Genomic DNA, 26,128 nt, shown 5'->3' on the forward strand with positions numbered 1-26,128 from the left:
TTCAGTGCTTGGAGCGGCCAAAAAAAGGAAGAAATTCTTTTAAAATGAAACCAAATTTCCATTTTGTGAAATCTCCGTGTATACACGAGTTTACCTTTAAATTGCACAAATGAATGAGGAGACAATAGTTTGATTGAAAAGAATAAATATTTATATAAATGTTTATTCTTTTTAAAATCAAAAGCAGGCCTGGAAATAACCATTTCAAAAAGATTCCATGACACTTCCAGGTTTTCCATGACCGTACGAACCCTGCTGGAGGAGCCTGAACCGTGGCTACGATAGTCAAAGCTAAAGCTAGCCATGTTACTCACATGGTGATCCAGTGAGTGTCGTAGCTGGAGCCAAACTGCTGAAAAGTGCCAAAAAGTTTGGGGAGGAGACGCAAGGAAACCACGACAGACCTGAGAGGACGAAGGAAAAGAGATTAAAGAAAATATTGAGGAGCGCTTTCAAGGAAAATATCGTTTTGTTGGCGAGTTAAAAAATCTGACCAATGTGTTCGGGGTGTGTGTGTGTGTGTGTGTGTGGGGTGGGGGGGTCACTCTTACCTGTGGTGGGCCAGGTTGTCAAGGCAACCCTCGATGAAGCGCATACGGATCTGCCGGTCGGTGAACCAACAGACGAGCGAACACAACAGCTTCTCGGCCTCGTTTATCAGACCTTCGGACAGATGGATCTACAGGACGGGCACATCACACACGAGAGGTCACGAGAGGTCACGAGAGGTCACGAAGGGCCGCTTTGATTGAAATATCAGTTTAATTTAGCTGTTGCTGCTTTTACTTTGTGGTCACTTGGATACGTCTTGTAATAAGAAACTAAATATTCAGTGAGCGTTAGGGAAAAAAAAAAATATATCATAACCAACAACCATCGAAATCAAGATTAATTGACCCGATCGTGCATTTTCTACATTTTAAAAAGTGAAAAGCGTCAATCCGCTGCACATTGAGAAGCAAGAGAGGGGTTTGATCTATACACGGTTTTGTGCTCCAGTAAACACTTTCGTCATAAATCCATCGGTTGTGTAAATGTCAACATTATGACAACATTTGAAAAAAAAAAAAAAGGATCACGGTGATCAAGATGGGGGCAGAAACGGCGACTTTTCTGAAACCGACGACACGCGGACGCAAATCCAATGCGATCCTCTTCCCGAGGAAGAACGTTTGGACGTCGACAACAGAAAATGAGTCGTACCGCGTCCTCGTCCTGCACCAGGTCCCACAGCAGCGTGTTGCCCTTCTTGCAGACGTTGTCCAGGTTGATGTCGGTCACCGCGTGGCTGCTGGAGTACTGGTGCTTATGACCGGCCGGACCTGCGGAGATATAGAGCGCTGACAACATGAGTTCCTCCGGTCCTTTGAGAAGCCGACCGCTCAAAAACAAAATAAATCAGAGGGTTCCGAACTCGTCGACTCACCTTGCACCAGGTGCTCGTGGTAGATGGAGGCCAGGTTGGGGAGGTGCTGCTGGAGGTGGGAGCTGAGCTCCGCGTGCGAGTTGATCTGGACCAGCTCCTCCTCGCAGCCAGACTCCTCGCCGTCAAAGTCGGCCATGTTCTTCTCCGACTTGGCGCTGACCTGGGAGCTGCTGCAGCTCACGTCGTCGGCGCTCAGCATGTCCTCCACCGTAGGACTGGAGGAGGAGGAGGAGGCGGGGTTTTAGAAAAAAAAGGAGAGCCATCACAACAGCGTTTGTTTACGTGGTTTTAGATTTCTTACCCTTCGTGGTGGTGGTGGTGGTGATGGTGGTGGTGGTGGTGGTGCTGGGGGCCAATGAAGCGGCGGCAGTTGAAGAGCTCGTTGCCCATGGCCTCGCCCAGGAAGTCCCCGGGCAGCGGCAGGCACGGAGGCTCCTGGGGCCCCTGGACCATCTGTGAGGGGCCGATGTCCGGCTGCTGCTGCTGCTGCTGCTGGGGCTCCGCCCCCTCGGGCCGCGTGGACAACGACGCAGAACAGGCGTCCAACATCCTCATCCGGCTCTCCAACGCCGCCGAAGTAACCATGACGGCAGAAGTGTCCGGGTTGAAGGGGAGGACCTTGGGCTTGACCCCGCCCCCTGAACCGCTCGGCCCCTCGCCGAGCGCCTCCCCCGCCTTCCTTTTCCTGGACTCCGTCTGCTCCCTGGGCTCCTTCTGCTGCCCGCACTCGGCGGCCGACCTGCTCCCCTTGTCGTCTTCGTCCTCCTCCTCCTCGTCGTCGTCGTCGTCATCATCGTCATCCTCCTCGTCGTCGTCGTCGTCGTCCTCCTCCTCCTCGTCCTCGTCGTCCTCCTCCTCCTCCTCTTCCTCCTTCAGGGCCTCGCTGTCCGCCATGTCGTCCGAGTGCATCTCGCTGCCGGCCGACTGGCTGGCTCGGCTGGAGGCGGCCTCGTTGCTGGAGGCCTCGCTGCGGCCGCTGCTGCTGCCCGGCCCGCTGCTGCCTTCCTCCACGCTGTTGGCCGTCTCGTCCGAGCTGCCCTGCATCGACTCCTGAAGGAAACGCAGATGTTAGCTCCCATGTTGTGTGTGTGTGTGTGTGTGTGTGTGTGTGTGTTTACCTCCGTGTCAGACAGCCTCTGTTGGCCCCTCTTGCTGCCAGTCATCATCTGGTCGTCCATCTCCATGTCGCTGCCTCCGCTGTGTTGCGTGTCGCTGTTGTCGCTGCTGTCTGGACTGGCTGCCGGTGAACCTGAGAAGAACCGAGACTGAGAAACCGGAGAACCAGGACTCAGAACTTCACGACTGTCAGCTGCTGCTGCTGAACCTCGCCCGTTACTTTCACTCTCTTGTTTCAGGAGGATTTGTCTAACACTGCTGCCACTGTACTGTACTTAAAAAAGGGCCAGCGTGTAAGATTTAGGGGAGAAATATTCATAACTATGCTTTAATCACCTGAAACTCAGATTAGTTGTGTTTTCTTAACCTTAGAATGAGCCCTTTATATCAATATGGATGTTTCTACTGAAATGTTTCACCTCTAGGCTTTCACCACTAGAGGTCACTAGATCCCACAGAGTGGACGTAAAGAATCATTTTGAGGAACTTGTACTTTACTTGAATGTTTCTATGTTCTACTACTTTATACCTCTACTCTACTACATTTTAAAAAACAGAAATATCATCCTTTATTGTCCACTTTGTTTATTTATAACTTGAATTACTCTGAAGATGTGATCTCACAAAATATATTTTTTTTAAATCAACAAATAATGTATTATTTATTATACGTCAACGTAAGATATGGTTTTATTGATCGCTCGAGGCTACCAAACACTAACAAATATAAAGTAATTAGAATTTTCTCCACCTTTAAAAAAAAAAAAAAAAAAAACATATTAATGCATCAATAATATGATATATTCTGGTTCCTTCTGCATAAATGAGAACTTTTTAATACAAATACTTCTGTACTTTAAAATAAGTGAAAGCAGGACTTGATAGTAGTACTTTAAGTAAAAGGTCTGAGTACTTCCTTTAGTGAGAAAGGCTCAAGTTCTGGTCCTGGTTTCTGAAATGATCATTCAGACATTTTAACATCCTAGAGCTGCACGAGCATCCGGACCGACCTTTCTTGTTGCCCATGGGGATGTTGGTGTTGAGCAGGGAGGCGAAGGAGCTCTGTTTGGAGAGCTGGGCCTTGGCCGCCAGGGCGTTGTTCCACAGAGCCTTGATGAGCATGGAGGCCAGGTACAACGTCTGAGGAGGGGGGGGAGACACGCATGAGCTTCTCTTCAAGTCTGGTGGCGTTCGGAGTGTTTTTAGATTCATGTGTGTGTGTGTGTGTGTGTGTGTGTGTACCTGCTCGGTGTGGGCGCTGGGGTGCAGGCCTGACACCAGGTTGAGGACGTGGCGGAGAGGCACGGGGTCCAGGTTTTTGATGAGCGAGGGGAAGAGGTCGTGGATGTAGCGACTGCAGTGTTTCAGCTAAAAACAAAAACACAGAAACGTTCATTTCCTATTCGATTTATCCTCATTGACGAGTTCTAATATACCAAAACTCATTTTAAAATAATAGTAACATGGGTAAGAACAACATGTAATTATATCTTATGCATGCATGCTACTTCATCTTCTTTTAAAAAGCCGTCATAGTCAGAGCGCCCTCGAAAGAGAGATTTTAAAATCACAATTATGTTGGTAAAATAAACATTTAAAGAATGATTTACATTAATCTTTAGCGGACCCTCATTAAAATGCTCAACTCTATACATTATTAACTGTTAAAAAGTGGTAAAAAAGACCACCTGGGGCTTATTACCTTGATAGTTCTGATTACAGTGATAATTAAATACTGAATGACTTAAAGCTGCGTACGGCCAGGTGTGGATCTCACCTGAGCTGCAGCCCAGATACAGTCCACATGCTGCGTGCTTAGTCGGCCCTCTGCAGCCAAGAAGTTCAGGATCACTTGGCACTGTTTAATGATCTGGAGAACGCACACAAACACAAACATAAACGAAAAAATAAAAAATGTGTCTGTGAACGCGTCACATAAAAAACGGCCTCCAGTCTCCTGAAAGAATTACATAAATCCTGTGCACTTTACAATAAAATAAACAAAAAGAAAAGAAAATGTGCAACATGTCAATTTACATTTGCTGACGTCACCGTCTCACCTCGATGTGCAAATTTGGTCCGAATATGTGCTCCACCACGTTGTTGTGGATCAGCCAGTCGGCGAGTTCCTTCGCTATAGACCTGAAGGGACGGAGAAGAAATCAGATAGCTGTGTGTGTGTGTGTGTGTGTGTGTGTGTGTGTGTGTGTGTGTGTGTGTGTGTGTGTGCCTACAGGTGTAAAAAGAGGTGTCAAGAATATTTATCATTCCTCTTTAGTTATTTTATTAAACTCCAAAGTGGAAACTGGATGATGTCATTGACGAAAACAAGTTGTAAACATTAAATATGAACCTAAAACTAAAATCGCTGTCTTTTAGCAATTACCGATGGTTCTGAAAATAATAAAAAAATGCCATTCTAGCTTAATTAGAGCACCAATTGGACGTATTTGCACGTCCTTTAAACCAAACTTACGTCTCCGTGTCGGACACCAGCGACTCGTTGTTGCAGACGTCGTTGAAGGTGTGGAGTTGGTTCTGAGGAAACACAATAAATAAATAAAAACATCTTCGGAAAAAGGTCGTTTTTTTACATCAGTGCCATACAAAGAAAATATAGCTTAAAATCTAAAAGACACCGTTTCAAGAGAAATAAAAGCCGATGCAGACTTTCTTGATCTTTATGAACTAAATTGGATCAAATCAAATAAGAGCGCCTGCTCATATTGTTTTAGCTCTTACGGTGATCAGGTTCACTAATTTATTTAGTTATTTATTCATTTATAAAGGAAATAAGGTGTAACTGCACGTTTTAACCTTAAAACTATTGACTGAACTGTAGATATTCAAATGGCGTACGACAACAGAAGGTATATTTATTAAAAACATGCGTACTTCTGCACTTCAATTGCTCTGTGCTGGAGGTTTCACAGTCACATATTATTATTAAAAGATAAAAGGTGGAGTCAGCGACTCTGGAGGAACACTGTGGACACTTTGAGCTCGGCGGTGACTCACGGTGATCTGGCTGAGCCCCGCCAGCCTCATGGTGAGCGTCGGGGACATGAAGTACTTGAAGGCGAGGTCCAGGCTCTCCTTGTCGAAGCACAGCGCGCTGTCCAGCGGCTCCTTCACCGTGCTCCACATCAGGTCGGCCATGTTGCGCGCCGCGCTCTGCCGCAGCTCCTGGTCCGACAGCTTACACAGATACCTGCAGGCAAGGAACCGGGGCAACGATGAGCTTTAGACGCGACGCTCCCTGAAAATAACCTCATGCTCTTAGACACATTCCAACAGTCAATACATCACACACACAAAAAATAAATAAATCTAGGATCTCCCTCTCTATGATAAAAAAAAATAAAATAAATGTTAATACATATTTTTCCTCTTGCACTATTTAGTTTTGACATCCCTCAGGACATAAAAAGTACGGAAAAGCAACAGGATGCTCAGATTCGTACCCTTTGATCAGGTGAGTTACACCATCTTTTTAATCTTTAAAATGTTATATATATATATATATATAATTTTAGGGAAAAAAGTTTTGCTCGACTGCAGATGTTTAGGCCACAATTAAGTCAACGTTTGAGCTCATGTGACCTTTGCAGAGTCTGCACCCTTCTCAAAGCTTCCCTCCGAATTCCCTCTTAAAGCTACAGTACTTCTTACTACATGTTGTGTCTTTCAGGTCTTCTTGTGCAGGCGGTTAAAGCCGTCAATGTAAATAAAAACACAGAGATCTCAACAACATTAGTGGTTAAATGTCGTCATAAATGGGTATAAAACAAATTTTTTTAATTTTTTTTTTTTAAATCACGGGACGACCCTTTCAAAAATCGTCATCCTTACTACGGACACCATTTTTTTTTTTTTTATTCTAACCGCCTGCGTCACGCGACGCGATTCTGAACAGCGCTCCGCTCTCTCTGCCTCCTCTGGGGTCATGCGAGGAGAGGTTCACTGGAGGCCCTGGCAACCGTTGCCACGGCGACGGAGGCTCTTCCTAGCAACACGTGTGTGTGTGTGTGCGTGTGTGTGTGTGGTGGCACTTTGGTATTAGGTAGGGGAAGAGAGCCGCGAATGAGCGAGGTGTGCTGCCCGACTTGAGCAACGAGCGAAATAATCAAATTGAATCGACCACGTCCGGCTTCCTCGCGTCAAAGAGCGACATCATCGACGTTCACTTATTCACTACGAATTATAAAAAAAGATGCAATAAGTACTCGTATAAAAAAAAAAGAAAGGAGGAAGATGTTTCCCGGTTGTTCTGATCCGAATTCAAAAGGTCACCAGCGACTCTCTGCAGCAGCTCAACAAGGTGTTCGACAAAATGGCAGCTAGACGGGATCTCTCTCTCTCTCTCTCTCTCTCTCTCTCTCTCTCTCTCTCTCTCTCTCTCTCTCTCTCTCTCTCTCTCTCTCTCTCTCTCTCTCTCTCTCTCTCTCTCTCTCTCTCTCTCTCTCTCTCTCTCTCTCTCTCTCTCTCTCTCTCTCTCTCTCTCTCTCTCTCTCTCTCTCTCTCTCTCTCTCTCTCTCTCTCTCTCTCTCTCTCTCTCTCTCTCTCTCTCTCTCTCTCTCTCTCTATGACAGCTGCATGGAGGAACCTTGACACTCGAGACACTGCCGATTTTTCATATTTCAAATTTACTTTGCCATCAATGCACCGATAGTTAAAATCTTATTGGGTGTGTATGTGTGAACTCTCCTCACCTGCGCAGGTATACACGTGCAGGTGTATTACCATTGGTTGTTGTGGAAACAAATTCAACAGCATAAAAAGACATTAAAAAAAAAAAAAAGAGCCCAAAACGCTGGATACTGGCTGGGGAAACCAATCAGCACCACATTACGCAATCAATGATAGTAAGATTATATTAATAATACTCCTACGACTGGAGCCTGATGCAATTTAAATCATTTATTAATTCGAGGGAACAAATCAATAATTCTCTCTCTTTCTGAGAGGGGAAATATTTCTCTATTGGAGTGATGCATATTGTATAAAAGTCTTTGCAACATAAATTGCAGTTTATACGAAATGCATAAATATTTATGGAGAAAATAAGACGAAAGAAATGGACGTCGGACGGAGCTAATGCTAAGCTACTGTAGTTAGCTTAGGCACTTGGGAACATGAAGTATCCCCAATCCACCACAACAGATCTCTCTCTCTCTCTCTCTCTCTCTCACTCTCACTCTCTCACTCACCGTATTACATAGGTGCGGAACGGTATGATATGCTGCATGACCGCAGGAATGTGCAACCATATTCGGATCTGTGGGCCCAAAAAAAAAAAAAACACGTTTAAAAACACACATCAACGACGAGTAGCTGAAACTAAAATCGTTGCGGGCAGGTTAAATATCGGAAACACACGTCACGGCGAAGGAGGAAGGCGTGGACTCACGTTGGACACGATGGTGATGAAGGCGTGGGCGATGGGGAAGGGGAGGCTCTCCGGCGTGCCCGTCTCGAAGCACTCCTTCATCAGGGAGAGGCCGTGCTTCCCGCAGAACAGACAGACGTAGCGCAGCAGGTGCAGAGGCACCTCCACGTCCTGGCGGAGCGAGAGGGAAGACGGCGTTTCACAAGGCGGTTTCTTTTTACCTTTTTTCCAGAAAGTGTGAAGCGCTCATTCACCGTCAACCGTGAGGTGAAAACACACCAAAAAAAACTCCGGATGCGTTAAAATAAATAAATCCAGAGACGCTTTCAGAGTTATTTTTAAATTGACCTCCTCCTTTATTAATCTGGCTATTTATGTTTACTTGAGCAGTAAACTGCGAGAATAGTTTGTATATGTCCGGATGTTTCACCATCAAGAAAACTTGCAGAAAATTACAATTGAAACTAATTCAAAAGCCGTGTTTTAAGATGCACTTACTTCCATTTAGCGTTTATTTCTGGCTCAAACAACGCAAGAATGTTGGAGGATGTGAAGTGTTCTTGTGTACTGAATTTGTTACTGTGCGGTTTTGTTGTTGTTGTCGTCGTTTTCTTTGTCAATCTGCACAACGGGATCGAATATTTGTGCACTAGATTGAAAATATGTGAAATATGTGCCTTTTTAAGTCGGCGTCAGTACATCTCGCCCCTCTGAGCTCGAGGAAAACTTTCTCAGGGTGTTGAAGGTAAAACGGCATCGAGCGAGCGGATTACCCGGGGACACATTCCTGCTCTCTGGGGGGGAGACGCCGACTTCATCTGACGGAAAAATCATAAAACTCACCCAGCGGAGCTCTTTTTCTCTCTCCACAGTATAAATCCTTAACACCCCCCCCCCCCCCCCCCCCCCCCCCCCTATATAAAAACAACAACATACACAATGCTCATTTAACACGGTTCCTTTCCAAAAAAAAAAACTTCGTCATCAAAACAGATTCCGAGCTCTTGAAAATGTGAATCTAGGAACACGGAGAACAGACCGACGGAGCCCCGTTGCCATGGCGTCCACCAGGCTCGCCGTCGTCGCCATCATGTGGGCGTGCATTTGACAAAGCAACCGGAGAGGGCAGGAAACGTGGACAATACTTAGATAAACAGAGAACTCGGAGAACTCAAAACACACCGACTGACCCCAGCGGGTCACAAACGAACACATTAATCTAAGGAAACATGCCCAGTGTGATTATTAGTATTATTATTAGTCTGTTACCTGATGTGACATTTGCTGCCTTTGTTAATAACTACAAGTCTAAACGTTTCTTTGATACTTTTTAAATTTGTTACATTTTTACTTACAATAAACTAACTAATTACATTTAATATATAATAATAAAATATACCTCTACTCCACAACAATTCATAATGTCATCACGATCTCGCAACTACATTTCCCAGCTACATTTAACAATCAATATATTTAGTATTATTAAAGACTTTATTGATCCAGGGGGTAAACAAGCTCCCCACCAGTGCGCACACACACACACACACACACACACACACACACACACACACACACACACACACACACACACACACACACACACACACACACACACACACACACACACACACACACACACACACACACACACACACACACACACACACACACACACACACACACACACACACACACACACACACACACACACACCTCGGCCCTTCATCTAGTCGTCATCATCATCACCCAAGAGCAACTTGTTTTTTAAAAGCATTAAGCAATAAAAAAAAAAAAAGATAGATTTCTTACGTTCATGTCGCAGAAGGAGCCGAGGATGTTGCTTTCATGAGCAGATATGTCCTGCAGGAGAGAAACGGGACAAAGTCAACAATCTGGGATTTATTGTGTTATTGTCTGTCAAGTTAAGTCTGAGGTTTTCTTTCAAATTATGGACAAAGTCTGTCTGAAGAAACGTCCGTGTACAACATTCATTGTGACCAACCAAGCAGGACCTGGAAGTGACCAGGAAGTCACTGCATCCGGCCGCTGAGCGTTATTAAGTAAAACTGGTAAAACAAAAATCAGGGCCGTCCTGGACCAAAGAAACTCAGTTGACCATCAGTCATATGATTTATGTCGACATAGTTTCTCCACAAAGAATCATGTAAGCAACACATTGGGAGATAAGATATAGATAAGATGTGTTTTATAAATTTATATATATATAGCGTTTGCCAGGCTGTGTGTGTGGTGCGACGCGGGGCCCTCACCTCTATGGTGGGGTGTGTGTTGTGTTTGTAGGCTGTGTGTGTGTGTGTGTGTGTGGTGCGACGCAGGGGCCCTCACCTCTATGGTGGGGTGTGTGTTGTGTTTGTAGGTCGTGTGTGTGTGTGTGTGTGTGTGTGTTGTGTTTGTAGGTTGTGTATGTGTGTGTGTGTGTGTGTGTGTGTGTGTGGTGCGACGCGGGGCCCTCACCTCTATGGTGTGGTGTGTGTTGTGTTTGTAGGCTGTGTGTGTGTGTGTGTGTGTGTGTGTGTGGTGCGACGCGAGGCCCTCACCTCTATGGTGGGGTGTGTGTTGTGTTTGTAGGCTGTGTGTGTGTGTGTGTGTGTGTGTGTGTGTGTGTGTGTGTGTGTGGTGCGACGCGAGGCCCTCACCTCTATGGTGGGGTGTGTGTTGTGTTTGTAGGCTGTGTGTGTGTGTGTGTGTGTGTGGTGCGACGCGGGGCCCTCACCTCTATGGTGGGGTGTGTGTTGTGTTTGTAGGCTGTGTGTGTGTGTGTGTGTGTGTGTGTGGTGCGACGCGGGGCCCTCACCTCTATGGTGGGGTGTGTGTTGTGTTTGTAGGCTGTGTGTGTGTGTGTGTGTGTGTGTGTGGTGCGACGCGGGGCCCTCACCTCTATGGTGGGGTGTGTGTTGTGTTTGTAGGCTGTGTAAAGGGGGAACTGGATCTGGAAGATCTTGGCGGCGCACAGCAGCAGCTTCTCCCTCTCCTCGGTGCTCCAGGAGCTGAACGGGTCCTGGCTGTCGCCGCTGTCGCTGCTGCTGGTGCTGCTGCTGCTGCTGCTCGCTCCGGTGCCGCCGCCACCGCCACCGTCGGCAACCCCGGACCCGCTGCCGCCCTCCCCGGGCCCCAGGGCTTCCATCTGGGCTTCGCACGGCTGGTTGGGGCCCTGACTCTGGCTCTTGTTCTGGTTGACGTCGGGGGGGGCGTCGGCGTCCTCTTCGGCGGAGTCTCTCTCCACATTCACAGGTTCGTCCTCCCCGGGCGAGGACGGCCGGGGGAGGAGGGGCCCCGGCGCGGCCTCGCCCCCGCTCCATTCGGACCCCCCCTCCGCGCCGGACGTGCCTCCTTTATGGAGGCGGTCCTGGACGCTGCAGAGGCGGTCCCTCAGGCTGCTGATCTGAGCGATGACCAGGTTGATAAGGGCGTAGACCAGCTGATTGAAGACCTCCAGGTGCTTGTACTCCTTGAAGCAGCAGAGACATTGTCTGAGGACCCGACACAGAGGACACGCGTTAAAGAGGAAGTCAACACGGCAGCATCTCAGGCACCGCGCGCAAAATACCTGCAGCAATTCTATAAAACTGTGGCCTTTTTTGGGGGGTCAAATCCACGTGACTGCGTTTCCATTTTAAAACGCTTATCTTTTGCTACGTTCAAACAGACGGGTTTGAAGACTTCGGGGTTTGAAGACTTCGGGGTTTGATGACTTCGGGGTTTGAAGACTTCGGGGTTTGCTTCCTAGCGTGGAAACGATGACGTAGATGCAACTCGCTACGCCATCGGGTCTCAGCGGTTCACGACGTGCTCTTCCCTAATTCGTCACGTGACCCTTTTGTTATTACGGAAGTAAACAAACAGCCAGAGGTCGAACTAGATTTTTCAGATCTCCATTCGAGCTTCTCGTCACACAGTAATAAACTTTAGTGTCTACGAGGCGAGTGCACTAATGTCTCAGTAAAAATGCATGACTGGTCACCACCGATTTCCTCTTACATTCAACAACAATGGAGGAAGAATGACACCCTTAAAAAAAAAAAAAAAAGAATTGTTCTGCAGCCCGGACAAATGTGTCAGCATAAGGTTACATAAACAACCAAACGAGGACGAATTAAAACAGAACAAAACACCAAAAGTGAAGAATAAAACCCCCTTTTGAAGCTTCATAGATACACTGACATGTTTCTGAGTTGAAGGGGGGAGGAGGGTTAAAGAACGCCAACTTATAGTGATGAAGTCCTGTTTGAGGACTTTAAAAGTTGCTCGTTTATTACAGTACACGTCACAACCGTTTATCGGACGCACTGACCTCTGTGTCCAGGAGCTGATGTAGCCCAGCACTCGCAGGGCATGTTCCTTCTTCAGCTGGAAGCCTCCTTCACTGCCGTCTGTGTCCGATACTGAGGAGAGAGACGAGAGGGGGAAACCCCGTTAAGAGAGAGAGAGAGAGAGAGAGACGGACGCTTTCCCCGGTCATCGATTTTTTTACATTTCCATTTCGCTTTGAATGATCTGGCGTAAAAATAATATCACAAAACCCAATTCAAAGTCACAGCATTTTTGCCTATGCGGCTATGAAGCTTAATAAGGAAGATGCCATGTTATCATCAATATATAAAATGCAATTAAAACATACTGGAATCGCATCATAAAACACAAACACACACACACTCAAATAAGGAACAAATAAATCATACGGTCCCTCTGCATGAATACAATTATTCTTATTAACTCCTGGAGGCTCTTTTCTTTTCCAACTCTCGCTCCATTTTTTTTCTCTAATGAGCTCGCCGTCTTTTTTTTCCCTCCAAGTTCCTCGTGTGAGGATATATTCACAATAATCCCCAAATAAAAAAAATTAAAAAACGTCTAAAAGTTACAGCGATTCTCTCTCGGCCCTTGAAGAGCCACCTCGGTCACACCCGGCTGAGAGGAGTCAGGTGTCTCCACCGAGTCGCCGACCTGGATTTGACGGCGAAAAAGACGAAACAATAGGACTCAATCGGCCGGGAGAACCCTTTCAGCCCAGAACAGAAGCTCCCTCTGTGGCTTCAGACCTCTGGGGATGTTGGCGGGGATGTTGGCGGCGCCCCCCCCCCCCCCCCCCCCCGGGCAGATTTTGGGGGGGCGTGGTTTTCCAGCGTTTTTGGCGATGACCGTGTCGTCTGGGAGCGGGCGAGCCCAGGTGCCAGCGTTTTAAACCCAGTTTATGGGCTCACCGTGGATATAAATACAAAAGGCGCATCATCTTGCACGGAGAAGGGACAACATCTGCATGGCATGTTCACATATTGCAATAAGAAGCTCTGCGGCGCACACCACATGTCAGGTGACGAGGAACAACCAATCAGAGCTGGCGGATATCGTTTTTTCTTCTATAAGTAACTATAATAAGTTATTTTTCAGAAAAAAAGGCACTGATGTACGATTGTCAAAATAAGAAGCCATCTCAACACGTCCATGTTTCTCATTGAGTCTCTAACTGAGACCAAAACCCTGTAAGACCTTTAGGGTACATCTGGTCCAATATAATACCCCAAACCTTTATTTCACCCATTACTGACCTCATCGCACCAGACTACATTACAACCACGGTAAACTCGCCGTCTCTTAAAACTCGCTGTATCTAGAAGACATTCGGATAGAGAAAATTATGACTGAATTGCATTTTAAGTAAAAAAAAAAAATTTAAAAAGAAAAGAAAGAAAAAAACATATTATTCTCGTCGGGCGATAACTCGCTCACGAGAACGAATAACCCCGAAAAAAAACACAACGCCACGGCCTTTACATCCAAAAGGAGATCAGTATTTAGTGATTCGGAACATCATTTATGTTGTAATTTACATCTGGGTTTTTATTCCCACATCAATATATTTTATCATTTAAGTTGCAAAAATCACTTATTTTAGTGATTTAGTTTGTGTGGTTTCAGACTTTTTAAAAACATGCACTGCTTTATGTATAGATATTTGCAATTGTACCGGCTGGATTTCATGCAGTTAATTTAGAAAAAAAGTCAGAAAATAGACCACCCAAAAGGGGACATGTTTAGTCTTTTTTTTTTGTTTTTGGTGCGACAAACAGTCCCAAAACTCAAAAGTTATTCAATTGCCACACGTAAAAAAAAAAAACACACACACAAAAAAACCACAAAAAAACCACAAAAGAAGCAAAATCCTTTTTTCGAAAGCGTGTGGATTAGCGCCCGTTGATCACAGCTCCCACGCTGCGTACACACACACACACACACACACACATGCTGCCGCGGCAGATCCGAGTTCACAGGTCAGAACACATGGAGCTGCCAGTCTTGTAGACGGAGATGTCACAGCTGACAGCACCCTGCTGTTGAACCCCCCCCCCACATCACAAGCCTCCACAACACCAGTTGGTATCCGGCCCAACAGATTTCATCCAGCCACTAAAATACAACCAGCTTTCATCATTTTTACACCAGATGAACCTCTGAGAACATGTTTGTTTTTTTCACGTAACTCGAGTCCGAACGACAACGAGGCGAAAAACCAGCGAATCGGCACGGAGCAAAACTTTATAACCTTGAACCCAACGACGCATCAAAAGAACAAACTTGAGTCTGTAAAGTGAACCTTTACAGCACACAATATATCCATGCGAGTATTAAACAATATCCTATTTTGGGACCAACTCAAATGTATTCGTAGTATCAAAAGCACGCCAGCATTGAATTCTTGCTCATCAGGTCTTTTTTTTTTTTAGGTTTTCTTGGATTGTTGTTTGTGTTCAGACAACCGTAAACATGAGGACTTTCGGTATGTTTGGATGAAACGTACACTTAAAAAAGTGTACGTTTCTCAAATTAGGGCATGGAAAAATAAAGGATTGTTTTGGGACAGAAAGTCAGGTATTAATTCTTCTAAAATGACAACCGGCTTAAACTAAGTGTAAAAAGACACATTTGTCTGACTGAACAACGCAAAGCAACTCAGTTCATCACTACAATTACTGCAATTTTCCACACAATGACCCCTCTGGCACACTTAAGAAAGCAGATTATAATTAAAAATCAGGTACGGTTTGACTTCCAATCACCATGCAACACAAAAGGGAAACACATGCTTTGTGATGATTAGACAACCTGACCTGTAGATTCCCAAACATAGACTGTTACACACACGTCAGTGAGAGAAAGCAGTCCTCTTGTCACTATAATGTGTGTTTTTCTGGCCACATAATGAACAAAAACACAACATAAAAGCTGAATCTGAACCCGTGAGGCCTAATGTCACATTAACCGCTTATAGCAGCCAAACGTAGAATACCAGAAGGTTGAATATTCAGACCAACAATTGGGGTGAACTGCAGCTCAGACACACTAGACAAAAAAAAAACGGATGATTGAATAATTTGTTTAAAAGCCACGATATAGCCAAAAAGGTATGTGGGAATCGTACATCTGGTCTCGAACCCTCGGTTCCAATTAAGGGAAATCTTAATTCTGCAGCGTACAGTGATTTAGACAATAGTGCGTTTGTTTCTTTCCTGTTTTAACATGACAATGTCTCCAGTAAACCAAGCCGGCTCCACGGAGAAATGTCCCCCCCCCCCCCCAGTTTGGTGCAGAAGAACTAGACCGGACAGAGCCCCGACCTTCGACCCCATTCAAACACCTTTGGGATGAACTGGAACATCAACCAGGAGGCTCATCATCACGCCGAAATCAGTGGTCGACTTCACAAATATCACATTCTGACCAACGCGTGCGGCTGCCTCGGCTTCGGTGATTAGCCTGCCTCTATTAAAAGGACGGCACATTAATGATATTGACCTTTAAATGTCATTTGACAGCCTCCTAACAAGAGAGAGACAAAGAGAGAACACGCCGAATAGAAAAGTGTGTGCATTATTTCGTGATAATGCGATTGTGTGTCATTGTAAGATTTCAACTACAACGCAGATAAAAAAGGACAACCAGATATCATACTGGATGTTCTCGCATGAACCGCGTCTCCCGTGTAAAAAAAAAAAAGCAGTACGTAGAATGGTGGCAGAATCCCCGGCAGCCAAGTTTGTAAAATCTAGTGGATGAGACCTTTCAGAAAACAGGTTTTGTTCAGCTAGTATCACTTTACGCCATAAACTATACAGCGAGGATGACATTCCTTTCCAAAAACAAAATAAATAAATAATTTTAAAAAAAATGTTAAAACAGGTGGCCGCAACTCACTCTCACAACTAAATATGTGTACACATACTCTGCCAGGGTGTCTATCGTCATAACAACTGGTCAAAAAGAAATTGCAGGATGTGTCGTTTTAATTTTTCTTTTTTTTTTGGGAGGGGGGGGTCTTTTGAAGCTTGAATAAGTGAGCCCAATGCATCAGTCAGGTGCAGGATTTGTCTGTTAAAAGTAGAGCCCTGCAGGAGGAGCTTTTCCCTTCACACACACACACACACACACACACACAATGGGCTGGACCCAACCAGGAAAACGACTAAATAAACCGTCAATCGCTGCATAGTAACGGCGTTGCCGGTACTGTTATAACACACACACGCACGCACACACACGCACAAATGCTTTGTTCCATGTCTTACGGACAACCCCGAGGTGCAGCAAGGCCCCGGTTAGCACGCCTGGACGAACGGCTAACTTCCAGCTATACAAGCCACCCCCTGTATTTACGTTTTTTGCTTAAGTTGACGTGAGACCTGCAGGTGAACCGGGGGCATGATTTATTTCACCCCCGCCCCCCCCAAAAAAAAAAACATCAGCGAGGAGTGAAGCTAACGTGCACCCGACGTCGGTCCGAAAGACCCACCGAGAGCTACCGAGGATTAACGGTATTGCTGTGTGCCCAAAATATGCGCCTCGTTGCAGCTATTAATTTCCTTAGCTAGCTTCGACTACTAACGTTAGATGTTAACCTTGTTTTTATTGTTTTTTAAACGAGCATTTCACATCGTCATTCTCGTGTCAGTCGTAAAGCACGCGAGGGGGCGATGTTATTGACAAGTTAACTGCGACCCCGCAACACAAAAGGTGGCAGACTTGACCTGACAACACATCAAACAAAGTCAGGCTAAACTAAGCTAGCTGTGCTAACTTCCAGCATCTTTCAGCACCACAGAAGAAGGAGGAGATAATAATAATGATGATAAATGGATGCCGAGCACCGGCGCGTTCAAACGGCGGCTCGGCGTCTAAAAGTCCCAGCCGTGATGTCATCGAGGCGATACGATTATTTATTATATATATTTTTTTATCGGATTCAGGGAGCTAGCTTGTTGAGTGTTTTGACAGACAGGCCCCAAAAAAACTGCTCAATTTTGGGAAAGGAGACATTAAAAAAAAAAAAAAACGGGTATATGTAGCGGTAATGTAAAATAAAACTGACACGAAGACACGACTTTCACACAAAAAATCTCAACGGAAAAGGCTCGCGCACGAAAACACACAAAGTTATATTCAGCTAACGTGAAGCTAACGTGAAGCTAACGCCGAGCAGCTGCTTCAGTCCTGGACAGCAGCATTTTTTTTAATTATTATTTTCATACTTACTTTCATTTAAAACCTCCACTAGCTCGGCGCAGTTGTCACACATTTTCACACGGAGTCAAACCATCGCACTGGGGGAGATGGTTGTTGTTTTTTTCCCCCGTCGGCGTTGGCTGGCTGTGCAGTTGGTTGTTTTTTGGGGTTAAAAAAAAAAAAAAGGGCCCAGTGGAGGGGAGTGATCGGTGGAGGTTATCCCGCTGAGTGGAGCCGGAGGTGGCGACAAGGCGGCGAACGGGATTTGCATCCAAGCGTAAGGTGACGTGTGCCAAAAAAAAAAGTTGGGAGCCGCTGGGAAAGATAGAAATCGAGTCAGTGTCCAGTCTGAGCGTTACTTGAGAGAGTAGACACGGCAGCCATGATGGAAAAGGAGGGGAGGGGAGAGGGAGCGGGGGGGGGGGGGCGGAGGGAGCGCATCACACAGTGGAGATAGTTCGGGACTTTTCGCGCTATCTCCTTCGCCCCGTTCGGGTTTCTTCGTTAGTCTCGCGATATCTTCGCAATGAGAGCGATAGTACGGGACTTTTCGTGCTATCTCCTTCGCCCCGTTCGGGTTTCTTCGTTAGTCTCGCGATATCTTCGCAATGAGAGCGATAGTACGGGACTTTTCGTGCTGTCTCCTTCGCCCCCGTTCGGGTTTCTTCGTTAGTCTCGCGATATCTTCGCAATGAGAGCGATAGTACGGGACTTTTCGTGCTGTCTCCTTCGCCCCCGTTCGGGTTTCTTCGTTAGTCTCGCGATATCTTCGCAATGAGAGCCATAGTACGGGACTTTTCGTGCTGTCTCCTTCGCCCCCGTTCGGGTTTCTTCGTTAATCTCGCGATATCTCCGTAATGAGGTACAACCTTCTTCTTGCGATCTCAAGGGCAACCGCAGAGAACATTGTACTTGTTGATTCTTGGATATTAGTTGGCATGTTGTTTAAAGTTTAACACAGTATTATGATTATTATATTACAATAATATATATATATTTTAAGTTTTTACATTCTTAAATATATATTTGCTAAAGTAAAACCTCTCGTTCATGTTTTCAAGAAATAAATTAAGATAACTTCCAGCAAAAAAACCCACTAATAATACTATATTTTCATTACTTTTCAATAATTGTTTAATTGGAAATATTACTGTTTATTAACATATTTGTATTGTTAACTGATTTAAATAAAAATGCATTATAAAGTTTTATTTTATATTTGTACTCAGATACATTTGGATTTTAATACTATCTTTAAATTATATTTTAAATCATCCATAGTAAACCACTATGATGACATATTTAAATATTAATAGTTATTTGTTACATTTTCTCTGGTTTACATATCATTCTGTCAGAAGTATGTCAAATACATACATTTAAATAATGTGAATCCTTGACTACAAAACTGTAAAGAAAGTAAAAGTACTCACTATGCGGAATAGCCCTTTTCAGAATAATAAATATCATTTGATTATGATTTATGCATTCTGTTCATCACTTTATGGTTGCAGCACTATTTTATAATATTACATCATAATGTATTCGTTGATTTTATAATTTGTATTATTCTAAAAGTATCTACAATTATCAAGTAAATGTGAAGTAAAAAGTACAATATTGGCTTCTGAAATGTAGTAGAGAGTAACATTAAATGTAAAAATGCAGTTAAAGCTGTAGTGACGCACTCATCTTAGCTTTAACTTACAATAATGAGCGGATTAATCCAACACCAAATACCTTTTTTTACTTTACCGGAGACATTTAGTCCCATTAGTGGAACTACTAACATAAATGTGGTCTTTATCAATTACTGTAATGTCAATTAGTTTTGTCTCTGGCACAAAGCCAAAAGAACCCCGCTGGTCAGGTGCAGGCTCCATCTGGGACAGTTTTTTTATTTGATTCTACCTTATTAACAATTTAACATACATTTGATTTAGTATATTTATTTTAATAGCCATTCTTCTCTGTTTTCAATTCTTCTGCAAACGCTTTGTCTTGTATTTTTTTTGCTTACCTGTTGCACCTGTGTAAAGCGTCTTTGAGTGTCCAGAAAAGCGCTATATACATTCAAAGTATTATTATTATTATTATTATTATTATTATTATTATTATTATTATTATTATTATTATCATTATTACTGTGATTAAACAGTCACTGCAACTCAAGTTCTATTATTGTTATTCTAACATCAATATACTAATTAAATAAAAAATCAATATATTAACAATAAAACCCTAGGTATGGGAACAAAATCAAAATATTATTAATTTATTAATTTGAACCTTTATTTAAATCAAACATTATTCATCTGGCAATTCAAAATTGTATTAAAAAAAATGCATTACTAACTAATGTTCCCATTGTCTTCTGTATTGTTCTTCAATGCTTTTAATGGTTTCGTGAAGCACTTTGAATCTCCGTGTTTTAAAATGTGCTATGCAGATACATTTGCTCTGCCTATATGATGGTGCATGTGAGCATCAGTTTGGGTGCTAAGGTGTGTGTGATAGCTGTGAATAAAAACAGTGGGATATTAATCTGTCCAAATCAGTGGCACTTTCTGTCCCTTTTTGTTGTAACACCTATCTTTGCCACACGGTGGTGCCAGAGCGTTAATGAGTTAGTGGGTTAATCCCTTAGTTATCTAGCTCTGAAATACACACCAGTTAGATCTTCTCCTCTGAGTAATAGTCCATGCGTCATCTTATACAGTTTTAATTTATCGTGCTCTCGAACAAAACCTGAGAATCAGTATAGAGACGCTACGAAAGACCCGTCGGTAAACCTCAGAGAGTCTAACCTTTCCTCACTGCAGCTTCTATCTCCTTAGCCCCTACGGGCTACGGCTTGCACGTAACTTCCATACAACATATATACACGTACATCAACGTTCATTCAACATAAACATATATCCTGATCACCACCTTCATCACTCAGGTAATGCATTATCCTAGATATGTCGTGTTTCACGCTAAAAACGTATCACCTCGTCCAACCAGCTCTGCTCTTTTTACACCTAAATCTCTTTAAAATAAGCTACACAGACTATGGTATCAAAACAACTGGCTCTGCCTCACTGCCTTTCTTCTAATTTCTGGTATTTTAAAAAGGTGAAGTGTCTGTTGTGTTCAAAAGAACTTGGATGCAACAATAACCTCATCTTTTTAGAGTCCTGCATGAAAACAAGGAGACCAACCGAGGTGGACCAAGCATACAAACATAAGATGACATGGTACGTTTGTATTGGACAACATTAATTTATATTTGAAATGTGAGTAATTAATGACATCTTTAATGGAATACTGCATTTGTTTCACCAGGAAAGAAGAATGATGTGGATGAGGCCTCGGTCAATATGTTGATTGAGGATTCCCAGCCCTTCACTATTGTCGAGGACAAAGGTGTGGGCAAACTCTCCAAAGATAGTGGGCGATTTCAAGGGCAGCACCACTGCAAAGGTCAATTCCTTTATTTCATTGCAATATTCTAAATGAGGCTTGTTTTGTTTGAGTTGCTGCAGACACTTGAATTAATCAAATGTTGTTGGCCAATTTTATAGGAGAGGCTGACACGGATGCAGGAGCAATTGGGCCGCCAAGCACTGAAGCTAATCCAAGAGGTGGATACACGCTGGAACAGCACCTACCATATGCTCCAATGTATTTATGACCTCAGGGAACCTGTAGGAGCAGCTTTGGCAGGTCTACGCACTGACGTTGCGCCACTCTCATCCGAAAGTATGACATTATTGCAGAATGTCTGAAAGTGCCATCCCCTTTTAATGAAGCCACATTTGAGCTGTAAGAGGAGAAGAGAGGGTCCGGGTCAAAAGGCATTCCCATTTTATCAATGCTACATAACACACTGGAGGAAGAAATGGGACATGTCCAAACTCCAGGTAGCAAAACAATGGCTGAGAGTCCGAGGAGACAGTTAAGGGAGAAGCTGTCCACGCTGCAATCAATGAGCGTCATGTCACTGGCGACTGCTCGATCCCAGGTTTAAAAAGATAGGCTTCTTTAGCTCCAATAAAGCAGCAGCTGCCGAGAGGAGGCTCACTTCTGAATGTGCTGTTGTCCGAAACAGTGCATCTTCCTCCTCCTCCTCATCGTCAATAGAACCGCATGTATCAGAAGCTTCTCAGCCTGGCTCAAGGTAATGGATCCTGGATACTTTCTGGATATTGTATTAAGTCACTTTCAGCCTGTTTGTCTGTCTTAGGTTGCAAAATTTGGCATCGTTCAGACACCACAGTCCTGCAGACGAGGACTCCAAATGTCACTGCGGACGCAACAGTGGAGGTCCAAGCGTACCTGAGTGAAGCAAACATCGGAAGATTGGAGAAACCCCGAGAGTATTGGGAAGGGCGGAAAAATGTGTATCAGAATTTGTATACACTTGCTTTTCTCTCTACCCCTGTCTCTCTCCTTCCCTTCCAAAACTCTAGAGCGAGCTATCTTTAACCAAGTCTCCTCCTTTTTTCACTGCAACAACCTTCTTGACCCTCACCAGTCTGGATTCAAGGCAGGCCACTCAACAGAGACTGCCCTCCTTGCTGTCTCTGAGCAGCTGCTAGAGCAGCCTCTCTCTCCTTCTAGATCTTTCCGCTGCCTTTGACACAGTGAACCACCAGATCCTCTTGTCCTCCCTCCAGGACCTGGGTATCTCAGGCACTGCGCTCTCACTCTTCTCATCCTACCTCACCGACCGCTCTTACCGGGTAACCTGGAGAGGATCTGTGTCTGAGCCTTGTCCTCTCACTACTGGGGTCCCTCAGGGTTCAGTCCTTGGTCCTCTTCTCTTCTCTCTGTACACCAACTCTCTCGGCTCTGTCATTCACTCGCATGGCTACCAAAGCTACGCTGATGACACCCAATTGATCCTCTTGTTTCCCCAATTTGAAACACAGGTAGCAGCACGAATCTCGGCCTGTCTGACTGACATCTCTCAGTGAATGTCTGCACAGCACCTGAAAATTAACCCGGACAAGACTGAACTTCTCTTCCTTCCAGGAAAAGGCTCTACCACCCTCAGTGTTGGCCCCGACTCCAACTGCCAGTTGAACTCTCCCTGACTGCCAACATTACCGCAACAACACGCTTGTAACAAGTACTGTCACATGCAGGTTTCTCCCCCAGCACCAAAGGATGAGCACACAAACAGATATGTTTAGTATATTATTGTCTCTCGACTGTGCCTCTGCTCCCCTCTCTCATGCCTCCAACTGTATGCCCCATATATAGGGCAGAGTCACTCAGGCCTTGATTCCCTGCAGCTGAGGCTAATTAGGCCTATTCCCGGCTCCTGTTCCCTGAACCACTCCCCCACACCCCTCAGCAGCTGAGCCTAACCACGCCCCAGCCACCACAGCGCTCCTGTAGGTACATGCTGTACAATATCAGGAGAATACGACCTCTTCTCACTCAGAAGGCGGCACAGGTTCTGATCCAGACTCTGATCATCTCACGCCTAGACTACTGTAACTCCCTCTTGGCAGGTCTACCTGCTAATGCCATTCGACCTCTGCAGCTCATCCAGAATGCAGCTGCTTGACTGGTATTCAACCTAAATTCCCCGACACTACTCCGCTCCTCCGTGACCTTCACTGGTTACCGGTGGCCGCCCGCATCTGCTTCAAAACATTGGTACTTGCGTACCGTGCTGCGAACAGATCGGGTCCGGTCTACATCCAGGACATGGTCAAACCGTACACCCCACCTCGCTCACTTCGCTTGGCTTCTGCCAATCGGCTCGTAGCTCCGTCACTTCGAGCTAAACACTCAACAAAGTCACGACTGTTTGCTGTGCTGGCTCCTCATTGGTGGAATGAGCTCCCCATTGACATCAGGACAGCAGAAAGTCTCTACATCCTCCGCCGCAAACTAAAAACACATCTTTTTCGACTATACCTTGAATAGGAAAGGTAGCGCCGTGGTAGCACTCTAGTAGCACTTAAATGTCTCTTACTGATAGCACTTTGTAGTTTAACTTTATTGAAGAAATTGTACTTTCTCGATTCTTGTTGTTCTGACTCATGGTTTAATGCACTTATAAGTCGCTTTGGAAAAAAGCGTCAGCTAAATGACATGTAATGTATAATATAACAGCAGCATTTGTTTTTTGACTATATTCTGATGGGTAATGTAAGTCTGCAAAAGTATCTTGCATCTTATAAAAACAGAAAAAAGGGGAAACAATTGGCCTCTGAAATGTCAAATGAAATACTCAAAGTAATAAGAGAAAAGATGGGATTTTGGATTTGAGGTATAACTCTCAGACCCGCAAACTAAAGCAAACATCACGAAAGCTCGAAAGCATATGGCGTTCCACCAATCTGGAAGAATCACGCCTAGTTTGGCGAGATAGTCTTAAAACATATAAAAAGGCTCTCCGTAATGCCAGAGCAGCCTGTGGCACTTCTCATATTTACCGTGTCCTCTCCAAAAAGGTAAACTTTTTTCTGGTTTGGCGCCCCGGTGCTCGAAAATTGGATAACGTTTTTCGAAATTTAAGGCAAAATTGTCTGTAAAATTCGGCTATGGTCTCCTTGAAAGTCCCTGTCACAACCATGGAGGTCTCATTCCGAGACCCGCTTACCGTCATTGTGAGGGTGGTGGCTTGGTGACCCCTTATCAAATGGGCACACAGGGACAAGGAAGCTTTTTCAGATATGGGAAGCCTTCCCATATTTATCTTGTCCTCTCTGAAAACTTTAACTTTTTCGTCTCGAGCCCCTGGTAGTCTGAATTCTCGTTACCCTGGTGGTATTTATTCTCGAGCCCCTGGTGGTTTTTAAAAATTATTTTTCTTAAACGCCCCCTAGTGGCCGAAGTTGTTATCACGCCTAGGGTTGGGGGGTTTTTTTTTGGCGCCATCTCGTGGCCGAGGGCTATATCGCGCCTACGTTTTGTTTAGCTGCAAGCTTCCAATCTATTACACACATCTGCATGTGCAATCCGCTGAAATGAAGGAACAGGCAGTAACTCTCTCATTCCTTCAGGGCCCTTGGGAGCAACTGTTCTAGTGACTGTTCTGTACACTGGCTGTGGTCATTATACCACGTCATCTTATCAATATCTGGGCCTCTTATGACCACAAAATCACGTTGTTTGGCTAAGTCAAACTACTTAGCCAAACAACTGAACCAGACCGTTAGCTAACTTCATATCAAGCTCACTAGCTTTAGATAAAAAAAACAAAAACAGGGTATGATGATGTTTTTCCTCCGTAAACTTCAGAGCTTTGAGAAAAGAAGCAGAGTCACACAGACTTGTTTTTGTTGTTGTTTTTTTGTAAAAATAGCCAACTTTATATTCTCAGAGTACTGAGACAGCTTTACAAACAGGATGATATGCACACAGCCTTCCTCCTCATCCAAACGCAGAGCGCTCTAACCGACTCGAGAGCCGGAGAAAAAACAAAAACAAACAAACACACAACAAAACAAAAACCAGACAACAAAGGACGCAAGGAAGCACGCGTCGCCCCCTTGAGCGTCACATTCGTCCCGCTTCAGAAAACCAGAGCAGTCCGTCAACTATCCATCGCGAGTGTTTCAACATTATATATATATTACATATTAACAAAATAGCAGGAGGCGGTGAAAGAGGGATTTAAAAATAACCGGGAATTATTTCAAACTTCATGCAGGTGTAAAATAACCGTATGGCCAAACAAAGCTTTAATTAGCAAACAGAATTAACAAAACATGGCATGTTACACAGAAAAAAAAACAAAAAAAAAACATCGCTGTATAAAATAAGTTTGTAGGAAGAAAAGAAAATAAAGAGGAAAGAATCCGCACCGGGGTGGAGGAGGGTCAGAGGGACAATTCTCATTTACATATTGACATTTATTTGGTCGACGTACAACCGAGTGCTGGGGTCCTTCCTCTGGCCCCTCATCATCTTTTCACTCTCTCTCTCTCTCTCTCTCACACACACACACACACACACTCTCTCTCGACCCCCCCGCCCCCTTTCAGAGCTGTTCTGTACACGCCGCTCGCCGCTTCAGTCGCACATCTCCTCCGGCAGCTCGTGAGGGTTCAGGATCCCGGGCACCGACAGCTGGAGCTTGTGTTTCTCCTCCTGGGCTTGGCGCAGAGCCGTCTCCCTCTCCTCCAGGAACAGGTCCGTCGTGTCCTCGCCAGCAAACTCCTGCAGGACCACACACACACACACACACACACACACGCAGAGGCTTAGCGGTGCTCGTCACCGGACCGGCCAACGCCGCCGCTCTCACCCCCCAACAGAGGGGGACCGGAAACCTTCCAAGTTTAAATTTAAAAAGACTTCCAAATCGGATTAGAGTACGATGTCACTGCAGGAGGCGAAGAGTGAATGAAGCCTTGTGTCTGTCTTTACTCTGATCTGAGGTCAGCGTCACGAAGGACGTTGATGTTTCTCATCATCTCCTTTTTGCTCAATGTGCTTTGATACAATTCTCTTTAATAATTCTCTTAAATAAGTGACTCCGAGCAATAAGCTTCACACTAAGTGTGTGTTTTACCCAGACTGTGTAGAAGAAGTGGACGACGCTCACCTTGATCTGCACGAGGAAGTCCCTCAGGTGCTCCTTGAAGGCGGGGATGTCCTGATTCAGGCTGAACAGCCCCGTGACAAACACCTTCACCTGGGCACTGAAGACATGAGACTCAGTTAGAAAA

At 44.8% G+C, this 26,128-nt stretch overlaps 3 protein-coding genes and 1 long non-coding RNA gene across 15 annotated transcripts in view; 1 reads left to right on the forward strand and 3 right to left on the reverse strand.

Moving 5' to 3' along the window:
• Positions 1-17,860, reverse strand: part of usp34 (ubiquitin specific peptidase 34) — a 51,985-nt gene extending 34,125 nt beyond the window's left edge. For 5 of the 8 annotated variants that reach the window (XM_034535194.1, XM_034535201.1, XM_034535166.1 and 2 more), the window contains exons 1-18: positions 17,481-17,860; positions 12,247-12,337; positions 10,831-11,425; positions 9,744-9,794; positions 7,953-8,102; positions 7,753-7,820; positions 5,561-5,753; positions 5,019-5,080; positions 4,603-4,684; positions 4,320-4,412; positions 3,785-3,910; positions 3,553-3,682; positions 2,545-2,675; positions 1,728-2,476; positions 1,427-1,641; positions 1,204-1,340; positions 552-679; positions 315-404 (exon numbers count right to left, since the gene is read on the reverse strand). In XM_034535194.1, coding sequence (XP_034391085.1) covers positions 315-404; positions 552-679; positions 1,204-1,340; positions 1,427-1,641; positions 1,728-2,476; positions 2,545-2,675; positions 3,553-3,682; positions 3,785-3,910; positions 4,320-4,412; positions 4,603-4,684; positions 5,019-5,080; positions 5,561-5,753; positions 7,753-7,820; positions 7,953-8,102; positions 9,744-9,794; positions 10,831-11,425; positions 12,247-12,337; positions 17,481-17,523 — 3,134 coding nt within the window. In that variant the 5' untranslated portion in view covers positions 17,524-17,860. The remainder of the gene's footprint in view (positions 1-314; positions 405-551; positions 680-1,203; positions 1,341-1,426; positions 1,642-1,727; positions 2,477-2,544; positions 2,676-3,552; positions 3,683-3,784; positions 3,911-4,319; positions 4,413-4,602; positions 4,685-5,018; positions 5,081-5,560; positions 5,754-7,752; positions 7,821-7,952; positions 8,103-9,743; positions 9,795-10,830; positions 11,426-12,246; positions 12,338-17,480) is intronic. The other 3 variants (XM_034535217.1, XM_034535185.1, XM_034535210.1) reach the window with 2 other exon arrangements.
• The window catches only part of LOC117732666 (E3 ubiquitin-protein ligase TRIM21-like), a 703,346-nt gene that overhangs the window by 517,719 nt on the left and 159,499 nt on the right, over positions 1-26,128 (reverse strand). The window lies entirely within an intron of this gene.
• Positions 9,605-26,128, reverse strand: part of xpo1a (exportin 1 (CRM1 homolog, yeast) a) — a 28,648-nt gene continuing 12,124 nt past the window's right edge. For 3 of the 4 annotated variants that reach the window (XM_034535313.1, XM_034535306.1, XM_034535294.1), the window contains 2 exons: positions 26,005-26,101; positions 25,111-25,616 (listed from right to left, as the gene is read on the reverse strand). In XM_034535313.1, the coding sequence (XP_034391204.1) occupies positions 25,470-25,616; positions 26,005-26,101 (244 nt within the window). In that variant the 3' untranslated portion in view covers positions 25,111-25,469. Of the gene's footprint in view, positions 9,648-25,110; positions 25,617-26,004; positions 26,102-26,128 lie in introns of those variants that run through there. The other variant, XR_004609590.1, reaches the window with a different exon arrangement.
• Positions 16,681-21,951, forward strand: LOC117733295. The gene is made up of 4 exons (XR_004609711.1): positions 16,681-16,762; positions 20,626-20,689; positions 20,778-20,915; positions 21,017-21,951. It is a non-coding gene; the product is annotated as an uncharacterized LOC117733295 (long non-coding RNA).

The sequence above is a fragment of the Cyclopterus lumpus genome, chromosome 1, assembly GCF_009769545.1.
Source record: "Cyclopterus lumpus isolate fCycLum1 chromosome 1, fCycLum1.pri, whole genome shotgun sequence".
NCBI classification, from domain to species: domain Eukaryota; kingdom Metazoa; phylum Chordata; class Actinopteri; order Perciformes; family Cyclopteridae; genus Cyclopterus; species Cyclopterus lumpus.